The sequence below is a fragment of the Callorhinchus milii genome, unplaced genomic scaffold (genome assembly GCF_018977255.1).
Source record: "Callorhinchus milii isolate IMCB2004 unplaced genomic scaffold, IMCB_Cmil_1.0 Scaffold20, whole genome shotgun sequence".
Lineage (NCBI taxonomy): Eukaryota > Metazoa > Chordata > Chondrichthyes > Chimaeriformes > Callorhinchidae > Callorhinchus > Callorhinchus milii.
In genome coordinates, this window is record NW_024704761.1 from 356,510 (window position 1) to 372,996 (window position 16,487).

At 45.4% G+C, this 16,487-nt stretch overlaps 1 protein-coding gene across 5 annotated transcripts in view; it reads right to left on the reverse strand.

The window, feature by feature from the left end:
* The window catches only part of LOC103175703 (dynein axonemal heavy chain 9), an 89,113-nt gene that overhangs the window by 35,495 nt on the left and 37,131 nt on the right, over window positions 1-16,487 (reverse strand). For all 5 annotated transcript variants that reach the window (XM_042342289.1, XM_042342285.1, XM_042342288.1 and 2 more), the window contains exons 42-51: window positions 11,283-11,444; window positions 10,889-11,085; window positions 10,312-10,474; window positions 9,772-9,895; window positions 8,818-8,960; window positions 6,803-6,964; window positions 5,728-5,961; window positions 4,232-4,492; window positions 2,210-2,635; window positions 1,689-1,808 (exon numbers count right to left, since the gene is read on the reverse strand). In XM_042342289.1, the coding sequence (XP_042198223.1) occupies window positions 1,689-1,808; window positions 2,210-2,635; window positions 4,232-4,492; window positions 5,728-5,961; window positions 6,803-6,964; window positions 8,818-8,960; window positions 9,772-9,895; window positions 10,312-10,474; window positions 10,889-11,085; window positions 11,283-11,444 (1,992 nt within the window). The remainder of the gene's footprint in view (window positions 1-1,688; window positions 1,809-2,209; window positions 2,636-4,231; window positions 4,493-5,727; window positions 5,962-6,802; window positions 6,965-8,817; window positions 8,961-9,771; window positions 9,896-10,311; window positions 10,475-10,888; window positions 11,086-11,282; window positions 11,445-16,487) is intronic.

A 16,487-nucleotide genomic window follows, 5' to 3' on the forward strand; every position in this document is an offset into this window, starting at 1 on the left:
TTATTTTGCGCTGTCGGCATTTTTCACCCTCTTTATGAGGTGTGCGAGCGCACGTTAAACCCCTCCCCGCCTCCGGAGCAGGACGCCAGGGATTTATAATCTCTCTCGCGGAGCGACTGAGCCACGTGGGCTTCGGCAGCGCTCTCGGCTTTTCTTTTATTACACTGTGACACAAGCCTCAGACGTGTCTCCTCAGCCACCAGGTAAGTAACAGGTCAAACACTTTGAAGCACATCCTGTGAATCGCTTCGAGACCGTCTGGAAGACGTGATCAGGCGCTGTGTTAAATGCAAGGATTATTATTATTATTATCCACAAATCATCAACACACGCCCGCACATGCATGCGTACACACAAACACGCACACGCCACACATATGCGCACACGCCACACACACGCGCACACCCACACAAACACGCAGCAGTACAGGATTTTGAACGGGAGTCTTGTCATCAGGGCAACGTTTAAAAAAGCACTTTAGTAATGAATTATGTATAACATTAACATGCTTTTTTTTCGTCTATTTTAGTCAATTTGCTAAACACTGAGTGGCAATCACTGGCTTCGTCAGAGACACCAGTTAAGAGCTGCTGCACTGGGCTGGTTGTACTCGTTCAATGCTGTAAGGTAATCAGGGCTCTAAAATCTGCCACTTCAACGTAAAGTGGGATGTTAAGCTCCTGATATAAATATGAAATGACTGAACAATGCAATGTGAAGGTGGTAGGTCTGGCATTCTGGAAAGTTAATAATAATAATCCTGGCATTTGATAATAGCGCCTTTCCAGAAAGGTACAAGAAAATGACAACAAATGGAATAAAAGCCATATTTACTGCAATTTTTTTGGTTGCGATATTTTGATTGCTAAAGAGGGTTCTGACAGGAAGAGCACGTCGGATTTGTAAACCTACAGATGAAAGGCGACCGCTAAAGATGTCAACACAACCCATTTAATGTGGCAGCATCACAAGATTTTAGATGACAACATCCCCCACCCCTCCCCACCCACTACCCCTGGAGAGTTTGTCAAAGCTACGGGTGAATCAAGATATACTTTATCTCAACTCAATCTAACTCCATTTATTCAGTCCCAGAATAGGCTGGGAGATAGCCCTGGAAGGACAGTGAGGCCCTAACCAAGACACGTGGGATGCTGTCCATGATGTGATTTCCTAGGCTATTTTCAGTGTGAACGTTTCCCTTAGATCATATGCCTGCAAGCGATCACAACGCTGCAAGGGCTTATTCTAGTCAGGAACCTTTAATGTTAAAAGTAGGGCACAATCAACTGTGCCAGCCAATGATCCAATTCCATGTCAGCACACACACCGACCTCACTCAATATACCCCTGCGCTCGGAAAGCAATGTTGCCAAGTTTTATAATGAGAGTCAATGTTTCACACCACACTGCAGAATGAGGAAAGCAAAATGTAGGAGTCAGAATCGAGCAGCCTTAGGCTGTTCAACAGTTGTGTACAATATAATAATCCTTGCATTTGATCGCTAGCTCCTGCACACGGTGACAGCAGTCCCGAGTTCCAAACCAAGTGGAACAAAGAATTGCTGGACAAAAGAAGACCAAGGTACATCCAGTTTGCCTTCTACCATCCTGGCAGTCACATGCATAACGTCATGTCCCAAACTCTGTACTGTAGAGTTGGGTTGCAATGGGTTAGGGAGACTCACCAATCGATTGGCCAGGCTGATGGTCCGTGCGGTCGATTCGGCTTCCTGTTGGCACTTCAGTTTATCCGCAGTCGCTCGCTCAAACTTTGCCGTTAGCTTTGCTAAGTTTTCATTGAGTTGCTATAAAGGTAAAGAGACGATTTGCTTCATTACGAGGTTGGTTTTGCCATTTTTTTCCATTGGAAAAAAAACGTTTAGTAATTTTACCCTAAACTTTGTGAGCGTACTGACATCGCTAGTACGTTAAACTGCAATTAGCCAATGTCCTCTCCCACAAAACATTTATATTACAAACACCCAAAACCCGAGCAAAAAAAATAATAATAATCTGGTCACTCAATCCACGACTGTTTGTGGGACGCTCACTGCTGTGTGCAATTGGCTGCCGAGTTTCACCTACAAAATATACAGTCACTACACTTTACAGTATATTCTGTGAAGAGCTTTGAGATGCCTCGAAGACGTGATAAGGCGCTGTATCAAATGCAATGATTATTATCATTATTATTAATTGTACTTACGGCTATCTTGGCTTTGATGTTGGTCAGCTTATCCTGAGCCGCTGCCAATTCCGCGTTGGCTTTGCTGAGCGCTTGCCGCTTGGGCTCCACCTCGCAATAAACTTGGTAAAACTTGACAATGTTGATGACCCAGGAGCACAGGCCCGCGGCAGCGAGGGACTTGGATGCGATGAACTCCTGGTTGAACTCGGGATCGTGCAGGTAAGGCTGGATGGCTCGGAGGCAGGCGTCGGGGATGTTTTCTTTCTTGAAGGTGATCAGGGAGTCCAGGAAGCCATCCACTTTGGCCATCATGACCTTTGCCGCCTTCCAGCTGCGGTCCTTGGGTATCTTCCCCCCGGGCGCCATCAGCACCAACACCGCGGCCGTGACGTTAGACACCGCGGAAGGAGGGGAGCCGAAGGACTTCAATTCTGTTAGATTGTTCTGGGGAAACCAGTGGAGAGTGACAATGGCTGGACTGTGCAACAACTCAAGAGTCGCGTCTTTGGTTCAACTGAGCAGACGTAGAGCGCAGCTGGAGTTTAAATACTGAGAGTCAACAACACCAACAACTTGCATTCACACAGCGCGCTTCACACAGGATAGCGTCCCATAGCACTTAACCCAGTGGCGGAGCAGGATGCCGAGGCTGGGGCGGGTGGGGGTGATGGGGGCTGGGGAAGAAGGAATCCAATAAAATGAAATGTAACTCCCTCCCCATCACCCACCAATCCTCCTGCAGTAAAACAATGGCTCTAATGACTTGTTAGCTGTGTAGTTGCAGAGTCCTCAGTGTTTCCAACATCCAAGGAATCAAACGCCATTTGATCAGCAACAATGCTTGCATAATTGACCTACTTCTGCTTTGTTCAAATCATTTTCAAATTAAGCAAATCCATTTTGTTTACACCCCTCCACCCACCCCTCAAAAAAAAGATTAACAAATTAAGGCCAATTTAGATGAGATTGTGGAAATGCAGATTCAATTAAGTTTGTGCAAAAAATTCTGTTGACAGACAATTTTAGTATTGAAATAAAATAGACCTTGGCGAGATCTTCAGAAATGTACAGCGCAAAATAATAATTTAAAAAATCCATTTATCATTCACATTGTGCTCAGGGCAGAGTAGACGGCACCTCAATTTAATAGCCACCCCAGTGACTTTCTTTAACGTTCCTGAACAGGAGGGAGCTTGTTCAACCTCAGCATCGCTGGGAAAACATTCCTATTCACTGCAATGCAAAGTTAAGCAGTTAAAAATCAATTGTGTGAAGTCAAATCATTTGATCGAAAGAGTTTGCTCATGGTTAAAGATCAGACAGCTTTCTCTTCCTGTCAATGAGATCACTCGCAATGATGTCGTTACAGCTGTAAATCAAATCTAAATAGGTTAAACGTTAGTTTGACCAAGATACAAACAAGAGGGTTGACGCTATTCCTCTCCTGACAAGGCAAAAGGCTCCATTTTATCTTCTTAAGTGCACTGAAGTAAATCAAGCTTGCAGCGGGCCAGCGATTAAAGCGCACGGCTTACTGTTTCATTATTTAACTCAGCATAAAAGCATTTGTACAGTACATCAAGGGAAATTAAAGTTGTATAAGTTCGGAGGGGCTGGAGAGAATGACTGAAGGCTCCCAGTTACAAGTTTGCTTGTTGATTGCAGTGGATGAATGACCTGCTCTCCCGGTCACCCACTTAAACTGTCAATTACGCTGTGTATAAAGAAATACTTCCTGGTGTCTGCCCTCAACTTGTCTCTCACAATCCTGAACCTGCCTGTGCTACTTTGATATATCTGGATTTATTTTCTGCTGCCAATACCCTTATTTGTCAATGACCATTGGGGTTTGTGGATTGAGCACACACCCTGATAACTCACAAAGCAGCTTTGTGTTGTAGATAGTTGGCTCGAGGATCATACCCTCCACAAGCCAAAAGCGATGGGATTCTATTGGGAGTAAAGTGAAGGGGGAGAGCCCATCAATAAGGTTAGGACTTGATCTTAGGAGCTTTGCTTTGCTCTTAGGTAAAGTCTTACCTTGTTCAATGTGTTAAGAGCATCCTGAGCCGCCACCAATGCAGGCTCTGCCTTAGCTAAATCCTCCTCACAGTCTCTCTGCTTCTGAGTGACCTCCTTAGCAATGAGAGCCACCTTCTCTTCCTCCTCATCTGCGATCGCCTTTTCCTTGCTGACCTTCTCGGTTTCCACCCCAACCACTTGGATAAGCTTGTCGGCGTCTTCGTTCTTCTGCTGCAGCTCCACCTCCTGTGCGGCCAGCTTAGCCTTCAAATCGTCCACCTGCGGGTCCAAGGGTTTGCTGTTATAGGAACATAGGAACAGGAGGAGGCCATTCAGCCCCTCGAGCCTGTTCTGCCATTCTATAAGATCATGGCTGATCTGTACCACAACTTCAATTACCCGACCTTTCCTCATATCCCTTGGTACCCTGTGACCTAACAAATATCTATCCACCTCAGCCTTGTAAATTTGAATGGATTCAGCCATAATCCACAGCCTTTTTGGGGAGAGATTTTCAGATTCCCACCACCCTAGTCCAGCCGGGAAGTGACGAAGATGTGGATGAGGGTTTTGGCTGCATTGGTTGTGAATTACGGATGGGGGCGGGCAATGTGACCTTGAAATTCCAGTTCAAGGTAGAAATGCCTGGTTTGTGGTCATTATCCTCACATCCCCAGCCCCATTAGGCCAGCTCCAAATTCGAGCCACCTCATTTTCCAATCTGTGACCGTGCTCATCCCTACAACCTAACAGCACCCAGTCTCAGACCTCGATCATTAGTCACCTTCTCTTCCCAGGTTTCTTTACGAGTTATAAATCCCACTAATGATCCAGAGTAAAATTGTCAGCATTAACATTTAACCGCAGGCGGTAATGAATGGGTTACAAGACTAAATTCACAGCATCTCAGCAGCAATGACTGACAATATGCTGGCATGGCTGCACCTATTTGCATTAATCACTCGGGGACTTTCTAGACCTACAGGAAGATACTTTCCTGCTTTCATAACTGTGTCGTTGGGAGTCGTTCAAAAACACAATTATAAAAAAAAGCAGCTTCAAATAGCTTCTGAGCAGCAAAAGAGCAATAAAAATACAGCTTATACAAAAGATTGTGGTACATTAGAAAAAATAGATGTATGCGCTGCTACTCTCTTCAGCTTTGCTCACAAAGACTCTCCGATGACCCATCTCTTCAGCAGTGTCTCCCATCAACTCTGAATTCACAACATCAGTTCGGATGAAGGAGGCCTTTCAGATCTCATTCTTCCAGAACACCCACACCCCTCCTTCCTATATCACAGCTTCAAAATTGCCCCCACAAAATACAGCCAAGTAACTTTACAATATATTCTGTGAAGCACTTTGATACTCTGTTTACCGATAGCTCTTCCCTTGGACTCTACTTCCAGAGTAAACAGTGCAAATATATGACTTGCAAATATATTACACCAATTGCCTGAAAATGAAACCCTACCAACATTCAACGTGTGAAGCAAAGGACTGCCCCTCACCTGTGCCGAGGTGCCTTTGAGTTTCTGGAGCCCGTTCTCCAGACGCTCCATCTTGGCCGTGAGCTCTTTGGTTTTCTTGGACAACAGGTTCTGGTACAGTTTGATCTGCTCCAAGAACGACTTGGGGGTGGTGTAATTGTAGCGACGCTCATTGGCCAGGTAGGACTTGGAGATCTCGTTGACGGTGATGTGGACGTAAGCCATGAATTTGCTGACAGATTCCTTCAGTGTGGGCTGAAGGTAAGGCGATATGAGAGGTGAGAGGTTACTAATGAGAAGACAAGGCACAGTGCTCACATTCCCTCTCTCGCTCCATGATCTCCTGCAATTCTATTCCCTGCCCATACCCTCTGCTTTGCCAACTCCCCAGCCCTCTCTGCTCCATCATCAGCCTTTAGTGACTGCTCTGTGGAGCTCCCTCTACCTCATAACCTCCCTCTCCATTTTCATCTGCCTCTTTGATTGTCTCTTTAATCATCTCTCAACTAACCCGCCCCCCACCACCCATATCTCCCACCCACTGGTCGGGCTCACACTCCACCTCAAGGAAGAGCTTTAAGACATATAACTGTGTGAAATGTGCCTTTACAAGTGCAGGTGATTGTCGATGTCAGTGATCATAATGAGATCCAAACCCAGCATGCGGACAGCCCTTCAGTAGAGACCTAGATTAAATCAGGGAGAAAGCAGGCGTATCAACAGGGATTTAAACAGCCTGGCACTGCCAACGCTCCCGTCCTCCATTAACCAGTGCCGCTCGGGCTCCAGTTGCTTCAGTCCCCCCAGTCTTGCTCTGTGTGTGAAAAACCGAATGCACAAAATAAACAGGGAAGTCACAAACACTTTGCCCAAGACAGACAGACAGACAGACAGGCAGACATCACTCTGCTACTGAAGGAAATATATGAGGCTCGACACGAGGCTCATGGGAAATCGCCAGAAGACGATGGGAAGGAAACAACAAAACAATTTAATTAAAAATTGATAGATTTTCTGTTGATGAAAGGGGCCACATGATAGCGTGAGGCACCAAAGCCACCAAACCCGCTCGAATAACTGCCGCTGAGCCACATACATCAATGCTGTCGATCCCCTGGAGGAAGCGCAGGCTGACAGACTCCAGAGCCTCCAGAGGCCACTCGTGGAACCAATCGATGGCAGTGCAGTTCACAACGGCGGGGAATTTCCTGCTCCGCAGTCGGAGCTTGTTACCAACAGGTGAGAAGCACAGGGCAATCTATTAAGAAACAAGTTGTACATTATCCCTGTCAGTGTTAAAACAAGACGCCTTCTGCGTCCTGAGCCGAACAACAAGAGACGCATTCAGCAGCAGTTTCTCTCAACTAACAGCATCAACTTGGTGATTTGAATTTAACCCTGGCTTGAGTTTGCTCAGTTCATTGACTCATTAGCTAAGGTGCTGGAATCTGTCTAGCATTTTAACAAAGCGACTGAAATACAATAAAGCCTGGTATTCACAGCTGGCTGACAATTTGTGCACATCATATCATAAGCTATGGAGTGGGTAGCCAATATTGTATCTGGGGGATTGCTGGTCAGGACACCAGGTGAAACTTCCATCATTACGAAGAATGATGTGGGATCTCTAAGATCCACCTGAACAGATAGACAGCAACAGATAGACATGTTGCAGTCAATGAAATTTCATAGCTAAAGGGGACGTGCTCTTGACGTGAAAGGCACTCTACAAATGTCATTTTGTTGTTGAAAATCCAAATCAGACTGTTTGCTCCCTTTCTCATCACCTCCAGGCAACTGCTGTTCCCAAAGTGGTTTGGGGAAAAGGAATTCCTGAAATAAACCGGAGTAAGAGCGGGGGGAGTGGGACTAGTGGGTAGCCCTTTCAAAGAGCTGGCACAGGCACAATAGGCCAAATGGCCTCCTTCTGTGCAGTAAGATTCTATGAAACCAGCTTCACTTTTTCAAACTTCCAAGCTCTTTATGAACAGGCTGGAATTATAGTCAGAGACAAGTTAAAAGATTTTTGGGTGTCTAATGTATTCTGAGGTGTGCCTGGAATAAAGCTTTAATGTGAATACTCCAGAGTGCCAATCCCGCAGGCTTAAATCGAACATGTATGGGCTTTAGATAACAGCTACCTCAGGCGATTTACTTTAATCAGGTTTCTCACCAGAGATAAATCAATGACAAGGAGAAAGCACCATACCAATAAGAGACACAGCCACAAATTACTATTCTGAGCAGTCCTGTCACCGTGTAACCACCTCTGCCTCCCCCACATATACGTGATCCACCAACAACAAATTACAGTTACACAGCGCCTTTCACGTCTGGAGGACATCCCAAGACATTGGAGAGTTAAGGGTTTGCACGCGATCTGGGGCTTAGAACCAAGAGGGCTGGTGGTGAGGGGGGAGCGGGGTGGGGGGGAAGGAGAGTGTGGCTGAAGGCACGGTCAAAGAGGAAGATCTTGAGACGGGCTTTGAAGGAGGCACGAGAAGGGGTGAGGTGGAAGGATTTGGGGATGGAGTTCCAGAGGGTGGGGGCAGAAAAACTGTTGGTAGCCAATTCCGGGGCAGGCAGAGCAGGGGATATGCTGCAGGCTGGTGGCCACCACAAACAAAAACAACTTAATAATAATAATAATCCTTGCATTTGATATAGCGCTTTTCATGTCGGGAGGACTTCCCAAAGCGCTTCACAGAACACACTATAAAGTGAATTGACTGTATATTTGTGGGCGAACGCGGCAGCCAATTGCGCACAGCAATGTCCACAAACAGTCGTAGATTGAAAATGACCAATTTATTATTGTTTTTGGTTTTGGAGGGATTATTATTAGGCTCTGTGTGGAGTAAGGAAACTTGCCCAAGGTTTCGCCCTGACCTGCCTGGGATTGAACTCAGGTCTCTCACTTGCAAAGCGAGTGCTCTAACCACTGAGCTGCAGGACTCCACAAACTTATATTTATACAAAGCTTGAGGACCTCAGACTGTGCTTGTCCAGCTAGGGACCACCCTGCCTATTAGGGCTTTGTCTTGCAGGGTTAACAAGAGCCAAGTAGGAAGATTCCTAGCTCCCAGTGTCCTTCCTTCAACTTGTTCATACCTTCAATTGCTTCCTGACACGATCTATGAAAAATTTCCAGCAGTTTTCCCTGGTGTCCATCAAACCTTGACCCTTGACTTCATTTCGCACACCATTGATGATGTTCTCCAATTCATCATCAGGGAACAGGTCAGGAATTTCGCCTGTGGTGCAAAAGTCCATTAGGAACACAGCACAAGTCCAACTAAACATAAACACATCCTGAGGAGTCGTGAGAAATTATTCTGGCTCAATTTTTCATTCAGTTGAAAAGCTTTTAGTTGGAAAGAGAAAAAAAACATTTGGACATTCACTTATTTATCAGATGTTTATGAAGCCGACATTCAGTTAAGACCAAACAGTCATTTACAATGGGTTTCCTGCCTGAGGACAAATGCTTCTCTCTGCTTTCTACTGCGTCCCCTCTGCTTGCACAGTGGAAGGAAATCACAGCCATACAAATGCTGGCATTTGTAAATGCTACTTTAATGCTGTCGTCATCTCACAGTGAATACCAGTTCATCAATGAGTCTCAAACAGTGAAAGGATTTATTTAAATCACTAACAAACCCAAGAACCCCAGAGCAGGACAGCATTGAGGTTGAAAGTGTTAAATGTTTAATAGGGTAGAGCACCACTTATCCTTTCACTGGTGAAGCCGGGCTGTGAATTTAGCAAAACTCCTCCTTAACTGTGCACAAAGTCACTTGGATCCTCACACAGTTACACACACGCTGTGTGAAGTGAAGAGCTGTGGTGCAGGTACATGCATGGATAAAGAGAGGGACAGAGAGAGAGAAACACACACACACAGAGGCAGGGAGAGGGACACAGAAACACAACAGGGACCTGATATCTGCACTGTTTTAGTATCCACAATGTGGGAGTCACCACATGGTGAGGATACCCGGCTCTGGACCACAGGCAGCTCTCAGTTGGAATGGTCTGATGCCCTAAAACCATTAACCAACCCACCTGATGCCAGCAAGTCGTTCACAAGCACAAGAAATTTCTCATCTGCTACTTGAGCATCTGTCATGAGGAAGACGGTGCCTATGTTCTTCATTCCAGCTTTTAAATATAGATTAGCGAGATCTGTCTGCAAATAAAATCACAAGAGTTACATGTCAGGACCTCGTAAAGTGTTTGTGTTTGATGTGGAGGGTAAGCCAGGGCTTGGCATGTCTTAGACAGAGGGTAAGCCAGTTAGTTTGGAGTGTCTCATTAGCATTGAAAGACTGGCGATTATGTGTTTTATTACAATCGCTTCATTTGAAACCCGCATTTCAGTAATTGACCTGTTCTACATGCTGTTATATCCCAGCGCCTTGGGACATCCTCCCGGTGTGAGAGGTGCTATAAACATGATTTGTTGTAGTTCGCCCACAAAACACACAGTCAATTCACTTTACAGTATATCCTGTGAAGCGCTTGGAGACATGATAGGGAGCTGTGTCAATTGCCAGGATTATTATTGTTGTTACATGAGAACATGTGCTTGGGGATCTCTCTTACCTTCAGATCGACGATGCTGTAGCCTTTCCTCAGCGTGATCTGGAAGACTTCCAAAGAGCTGATGAAAGCCGCTAGTCTTGTCAGACTCTGCTTCCCACTTCCCCCAACCCCGATCAGCAGGGCGTTGCCTCTGGGAGCCTCGAGAATGCGATTGATACGGCATCTACACAAAGAAAACATTGTAATCACAAACTAAACTATTACACTCGACTCATCAAAGCTCACTCGCTTCCACAAGCCATGTGTTCACCCCCCACCCCCCCCATTCCATCATGGGGTAAATGTCCTGCACAGAGACTCCCAGATCCCCACAGTTAATAAAACACGAACTCCAGAATATCACTCCTCCTGACCCCAATCCCCAGCTCAGGATTATCAATTGCAAAGATTATTATTAAGATTAAAATTTCCTCCAAACCCAGGCCCAACAAGAAGGAAAACCGTTATGTGCTGCGGAACAGCGTTTCATCTCAGTCTGCGCCTGTCTCTCTCTCTTTGTATCCTCCAGCACTGTTGTCAACCAGGTACGTATTGAGTTAACTTTCAAAGAAAGAGAAATAAGTGTTTGTGATCTCACATGTGGGACATGGCATCCTCGAAAAGAACTAAGTTCATGGCAGCATTGACTTCATTGTAATTGTCCAGCGCTTCCACCAGGATTTTGTTGACGGATTCCCAGTCCTCCACAGGCATGTACTTGGGTTCCCCTACACCATGGGCAAAATGGCAGTACATGTTCATCGTCCTCGTCTGCTCCAGGGTCTCCTCCACATCCTGGGAAATCAAACGCAAGAGCTTCCATTAAAACCCTGAGCTCTTCTAAACCTTGAGTGACATTGCCTCAACATAAGAGAGAATTCTCAATACCGTCCCAAGGCCGAGTCTGTATTTTTCTCCAGTTCTTTGGGGAAATATCTGAAGAGAAATAATACAAATGGCAACAAATACAGCCCTTGCACTCTGCTACATACGTCATAGAACTTTTTGACCATTTCCGTCTGTATTTTATCAAAGGTCCCAAAGTCCTTCTCTTCCAACATCTTGTCTCTGTACACCCGGTTCGACTCGTGCAGATAAAGCTTGACCAGATCATGAGGGGACTTCAGACAGTCAGGTGTACTGAACAGAATGCCCTGGAAACACAGAATAGACCAAATATTATTAATGTATTGGCTAAAACAATGTGGCTGCTGTGGTATCCATGACACTGGTTACAGAGCTGGGCACAGACACGTTCACTGGAGACGGCACCCGATACACAAAAGGTTGTCAAATCTCTGATGGGGGTTGAGAAGTTAAATAGGGGGAATGTATGTCCACTGGTTAGTGAATTGGTAACTATATGGCATTAATTTAACAGATATCCCCAAGTCCCTCTCTTCCAGCATCTCATCTGTCTCTTGTTTCCTGCAGGTGCAGCTTGATCAGATGTTGAGAGATCCTTCAATTAACTGGCATTGCTGACCAACACTCAGGACATTGGCAGCCCTGACGGGGGATGGTTCCCTGAGCGCCAGCCTCGGGCAGACTCCAATCATCACCAAGAAAACAAGGGGGAAGGTGAGTTCATTTCTTTCACAGAACAGAGGGTGTGAGGACATGGAACACCAACCAAAACTGTGATGGACGCAGAATGCACAGCAGCTTTTCAAAGGGAATCAATAATAATAATAAAATAATTCTTGCATTTGATACAGTGCCTTATCATGTTGTTGAAACATCTCAAAGCGCTTCTCTGAATATGCTGTAAAGTGGATTGACTGTGTATTTTGGGGCGAATTAGACAAATGGCTGAAAAGGAAAAGTACCAAAGGGAATGGCTGGGGAGGGTTGGGGGAGAAGACAGGGACTGAGCAAATAGCTCTTATAGAAAGCTGCTATGAGCACAAAGGGCTGAATGATTTTCTATCTGTACTGAAAGATTCTCTGATTGTAATCAGGAAGCATTTAATAACAAATGTGTGTATGACATGCAATAGCTGCTGCTAACAAGTAAAATCCTATCGTAAAATTGTTTTGCACACAAAATGTATGGTCAATGCACTTTACATCTGTGTGTATATCCTGTGAAGTGCTTTGAGACGTCTCGAACACAAGATAAGGCACTGTATCGAATACAAGGATTATTATTCTTATTATTATCATTATCATTATCTTCCCTCCCTGAGGCTCTCTCTGTGATGGGGTTAGAGAGAAATCGTTTTACTGCTCACAACACCAGACTCTAACATCTCAACCTTTGATGCAAGAGGCCACTGAATAACATTGTCTCTGCACTCAGACAGGCAGTTGGCTGCTCAGCTACAATTTCCTATCACTCTGTCTCCAGAGGAAACCATCGCTGTCCTCTCTCCATTATGCTGGCACTTTGAATACTGCGGGGGATCATTTCCATGGACGGAAAGCTGGTATCAATTGACACCGTGAACACTTTAGGAGCCCGAGACAAGTCCTGTAAATGTAATAAATCTGTCCCTCAGCGGAGAGCGCTGGTTTTTTCGAGGCTTACAGAATCTGAGCAGTGGAGGCTTGATGGTGGATGGACGCTGTATTCACTCTATTAATCAGGGAACTGCTAAAACACTCCGCAAGAAAACTGTGTGATTCCAAGTTCCTACATGGGGCTCAGTACTGTCTGAGTGGAGCTTAGTTCAAAGACTTTCTTATCTCCCCCAAATGATATAGTTGGGCTGCACTGTGTCACACAGAGAATTTTGCTGCGTTCAATATATTGACTTCAGTGATCTCAGCCGAGGAGGTGAGGAGTTGGGACTACAATTGGCCTTGGGTCATGGAGAGAGTAAAAATGCTCCCATTCGATTTCCACCAGAGACACCTACTGCTGAGAGGAAGTGGAGTGTATGTGGAAGTGGAGGGAGGGGAGGGGGGGGATGGCTTTGTATTGGCTGGAATCACCCAGCAAGTGAATAATCTGCCGCACTCCTTCTTTAGACTTGGGAATTAATGGTGGGTAACTTCCCGCAGGCAGTGACGCCATGTCCTGGCACAGTCAGCGCCCGGAGGAGCCAAGGATGGAAAGAACATCGGAGAGAATAGCAGTGGAATTGTTAGAGCAGCAGAATGGAAGGCACCGTGTGAACCAACAGCCTGGGGGTGGTGGTGGGGGGGGCGCCCAGAGACAAGAGGCATAAAGAGAGAACAAACTCCCTCAATAAACATTATAAAAATGTTATGATAAGTTTCTTTATTAAAAAGGAAATAAAATACACCCTCGGGTCACCCCAAAGGTCTCCTGTTTATAACTATAAAAATTCTATCACTGTTAGCCATCAGGGTATTTTTTTGTAAGGGGTGGGGGTAGGGTGGGAGGGGGCTGCCGGTTTCTAAGCAACCTGATGTACAGCCATTGCACATTCTCTTCACGCCGTGTGTGTGTCTGCGCGAGTGCATTTGTGTTTTTGTGGGGCTGGAACGCAGGTCTCTACGGGTCAAGACACAACTGACAGCTGACTCCTCTCTCTACCCCCCACCCCCCCACCACCACCGTTGGCATGGAGACTTTCATTTCAAACCTTGTTTAAAAGTGGCTTCTGATCGAAATGATGCATCAGCGACCGGCAACCAATTCAGGCCAGTTACGAAAAAGAAGAGAGTTCTCACCAGATACACAAATCAGCCATTCACCTCCTGCCCATTGGCGCGGTGTCTTTGCTGTGAGCAGATTTGCTACTACACCAGCTGACCAATACTCAGTCACTACACTTGAAATGACATGGAGCTAGACCAAATGCAAGGGTTATTATGATTATTTTTTAAAAAATTAACTGACGGTTTTAGACGTGACCAGAAGCTTATGGCTTGATCACCGACTTCTCTCCTCAATCCCGCAAATCACGCAAATTTAAAAAATAAAAGGCTTGTGTTTTATAACTTGGGTTCCGAGCACAGTATCGTAGTTATCTCTGGAGTAACCACAGCATCAGCAAACCATTGCTGTAATTTTGCCAGTACATTTTTGATCTGAATTCCATGCCCATTGCTTGCCAGATAGCTCTCTCAATGGCAAGCTGTGCATTGTTAGCTGGTTAGACTCCAGCAGTTACCCCAACGCATTCTCTGAAGTCCCCAAGCCTTGGCTCTTGCCAATCTGCGCCTAATACTAATTAAACCGAGGCCCTGACTGCCTGTTCTGGTGGATGTTAAAGATCCCATGGCACTATTTGAAAAGAGAAGGGAGTTTCTCCTGGTGTCCTGCCCAGATAAAACTGGTCATTCACTTTGATGCTGTTTGTCGGACATTACTGCACACAAATTCTGTTACATTCACTTACAAATATAGTTACAACACTTTACAGTAAATCCTGTGAAGCGCTTTGAGACATTGGCGACAAAGTGATAAGGTGCTAGACCAAACGCATTTATTACTGTAGCACCAAATTTCAAACTGTCACACACCCGTGCTCAGAACTCTGGATCCAATCAGTGTTGCAATATAGAGCAGGAAATATAAATCAGGTTTCCCACTGCACATTAATCTACCCGCGTCACTTCCAGGGCTATAAAGGTACATTAAATAGCTCCAAAAGTGCAAACTATTTAATATACTGGTCACAGTGCACGCCTTTGTTGCTATAAGGTGCTAATGGTTACAGACACATTGGGATACAAAGATTAATGAATCTATTATCACTGGATTTTTTTATGCACTGTTCATCGGTCATCGGTCATAATATAAGACTAAGTGTCACTTTAAGGGTCTTTTCAACAATTGTTAGGACATATTGTTAGCACACCACTAAATCTGCCAAACACACAAAAATGCTCGGATCTTAATAATAATAATAATCCTTGCATTTGATGTAGCGCTTTTCACGTCGGGAGGACGTCCCAAAGCGCTTCACAGAACACACTGTAAAGTGAATTGACTGTATATTTGTGGGCGAACGCGGCAGCCAATTGCGCACAGCAATGTCCCACAAACAGTCGTAGATTGAAAATGACCAATTTATTATTGTTTTTGGTTTTGGAGGGATTATTATTAGGCTCTGTGTGGAGTAAGGAAACTTGCCCGAGGTTTCGCCCTCTGCCTGGAATTGAACTCAGGTCTTTCGCTTGCAAAGCGAGTGCTCAACCACTGAGCTACAGGACTCCACTTAACTCAAGGGGCTTGAAAACGTCATTAACAAGACACGTTACTGGAGAATCATGCACTCCAGCCCTCAGCGAATTCAGACTCGGAATTTCCTCTTGACTTCCTCATCGGTCACACCCAAGGCAGCACAAGCAGGAATGAGGAACAGCAAAGTCATCATAAGGCCTGATCTGTTCATTGTGTCTGTCCCCAACAGATCTTGGAACCTAGCCAGCAATTAGCAGATCCATTAATAGCTGTCACAGACCAGGTCACATGTCTGAGCCTCATCAAAGCTTAAGTGCTCTACGGCATTCTCCCAATGTGACAAACGCTAGACAAATGTCAATTGCATTGCATTGTCTCACCGTTGATGCCTAATCGTACCATTAACATAAGATGACTCCATTACAATGAGCTCCTGCACCAATGGAGTTCACCAGAAACAATTTCAATGAATAACGCCTTATCATGTTGTTGAGATGTCTCAAAGTGCTTCATGTCATTGGGGATCAGGGGTCTACACAATCCAGTGATTTTCTCTGGGGTTAGGGTGGGTGGGGGAAGACCACGATGGGGTAGATTTTATGTATGGTTAGGAGCAGACTGGTGTCCTCCTCCCCTATCAAACCCAAGATTGTCAGCTCTGTATTGGAGCATCACCACAGTACACAATAGCCATGCCTCACCAACACTGTACGACTCCACACATGATGTCATGCTACATTCTCTCCCCAGCACTCTCCCCTCCATGCTACATGCCAAGCTACATGACACTCTACATGACACACCACACCATTCTGCACATGTCATGCTACACAACATACCAATTGAGCCATTGGGGCGGCTTTTGAGAAGAGCCTTTTGAAATGACTGAGGTGACATATGGCTTCTTCATCCGGTTTCTAACGATTTCCAAGGAAATAAGAATAGTAGGAAGTCATTCAGCCCATGGACCTGTTTATATCAGATGATGGCCAATCTTTCAAACCCATTTCCCCACCTTTCCTCTGTTTCCTCCAATTGATCTTCTTCTACAGCCCTCTGTGACCACACGTGGGGACTTGCTATAAAGCGGGACTGT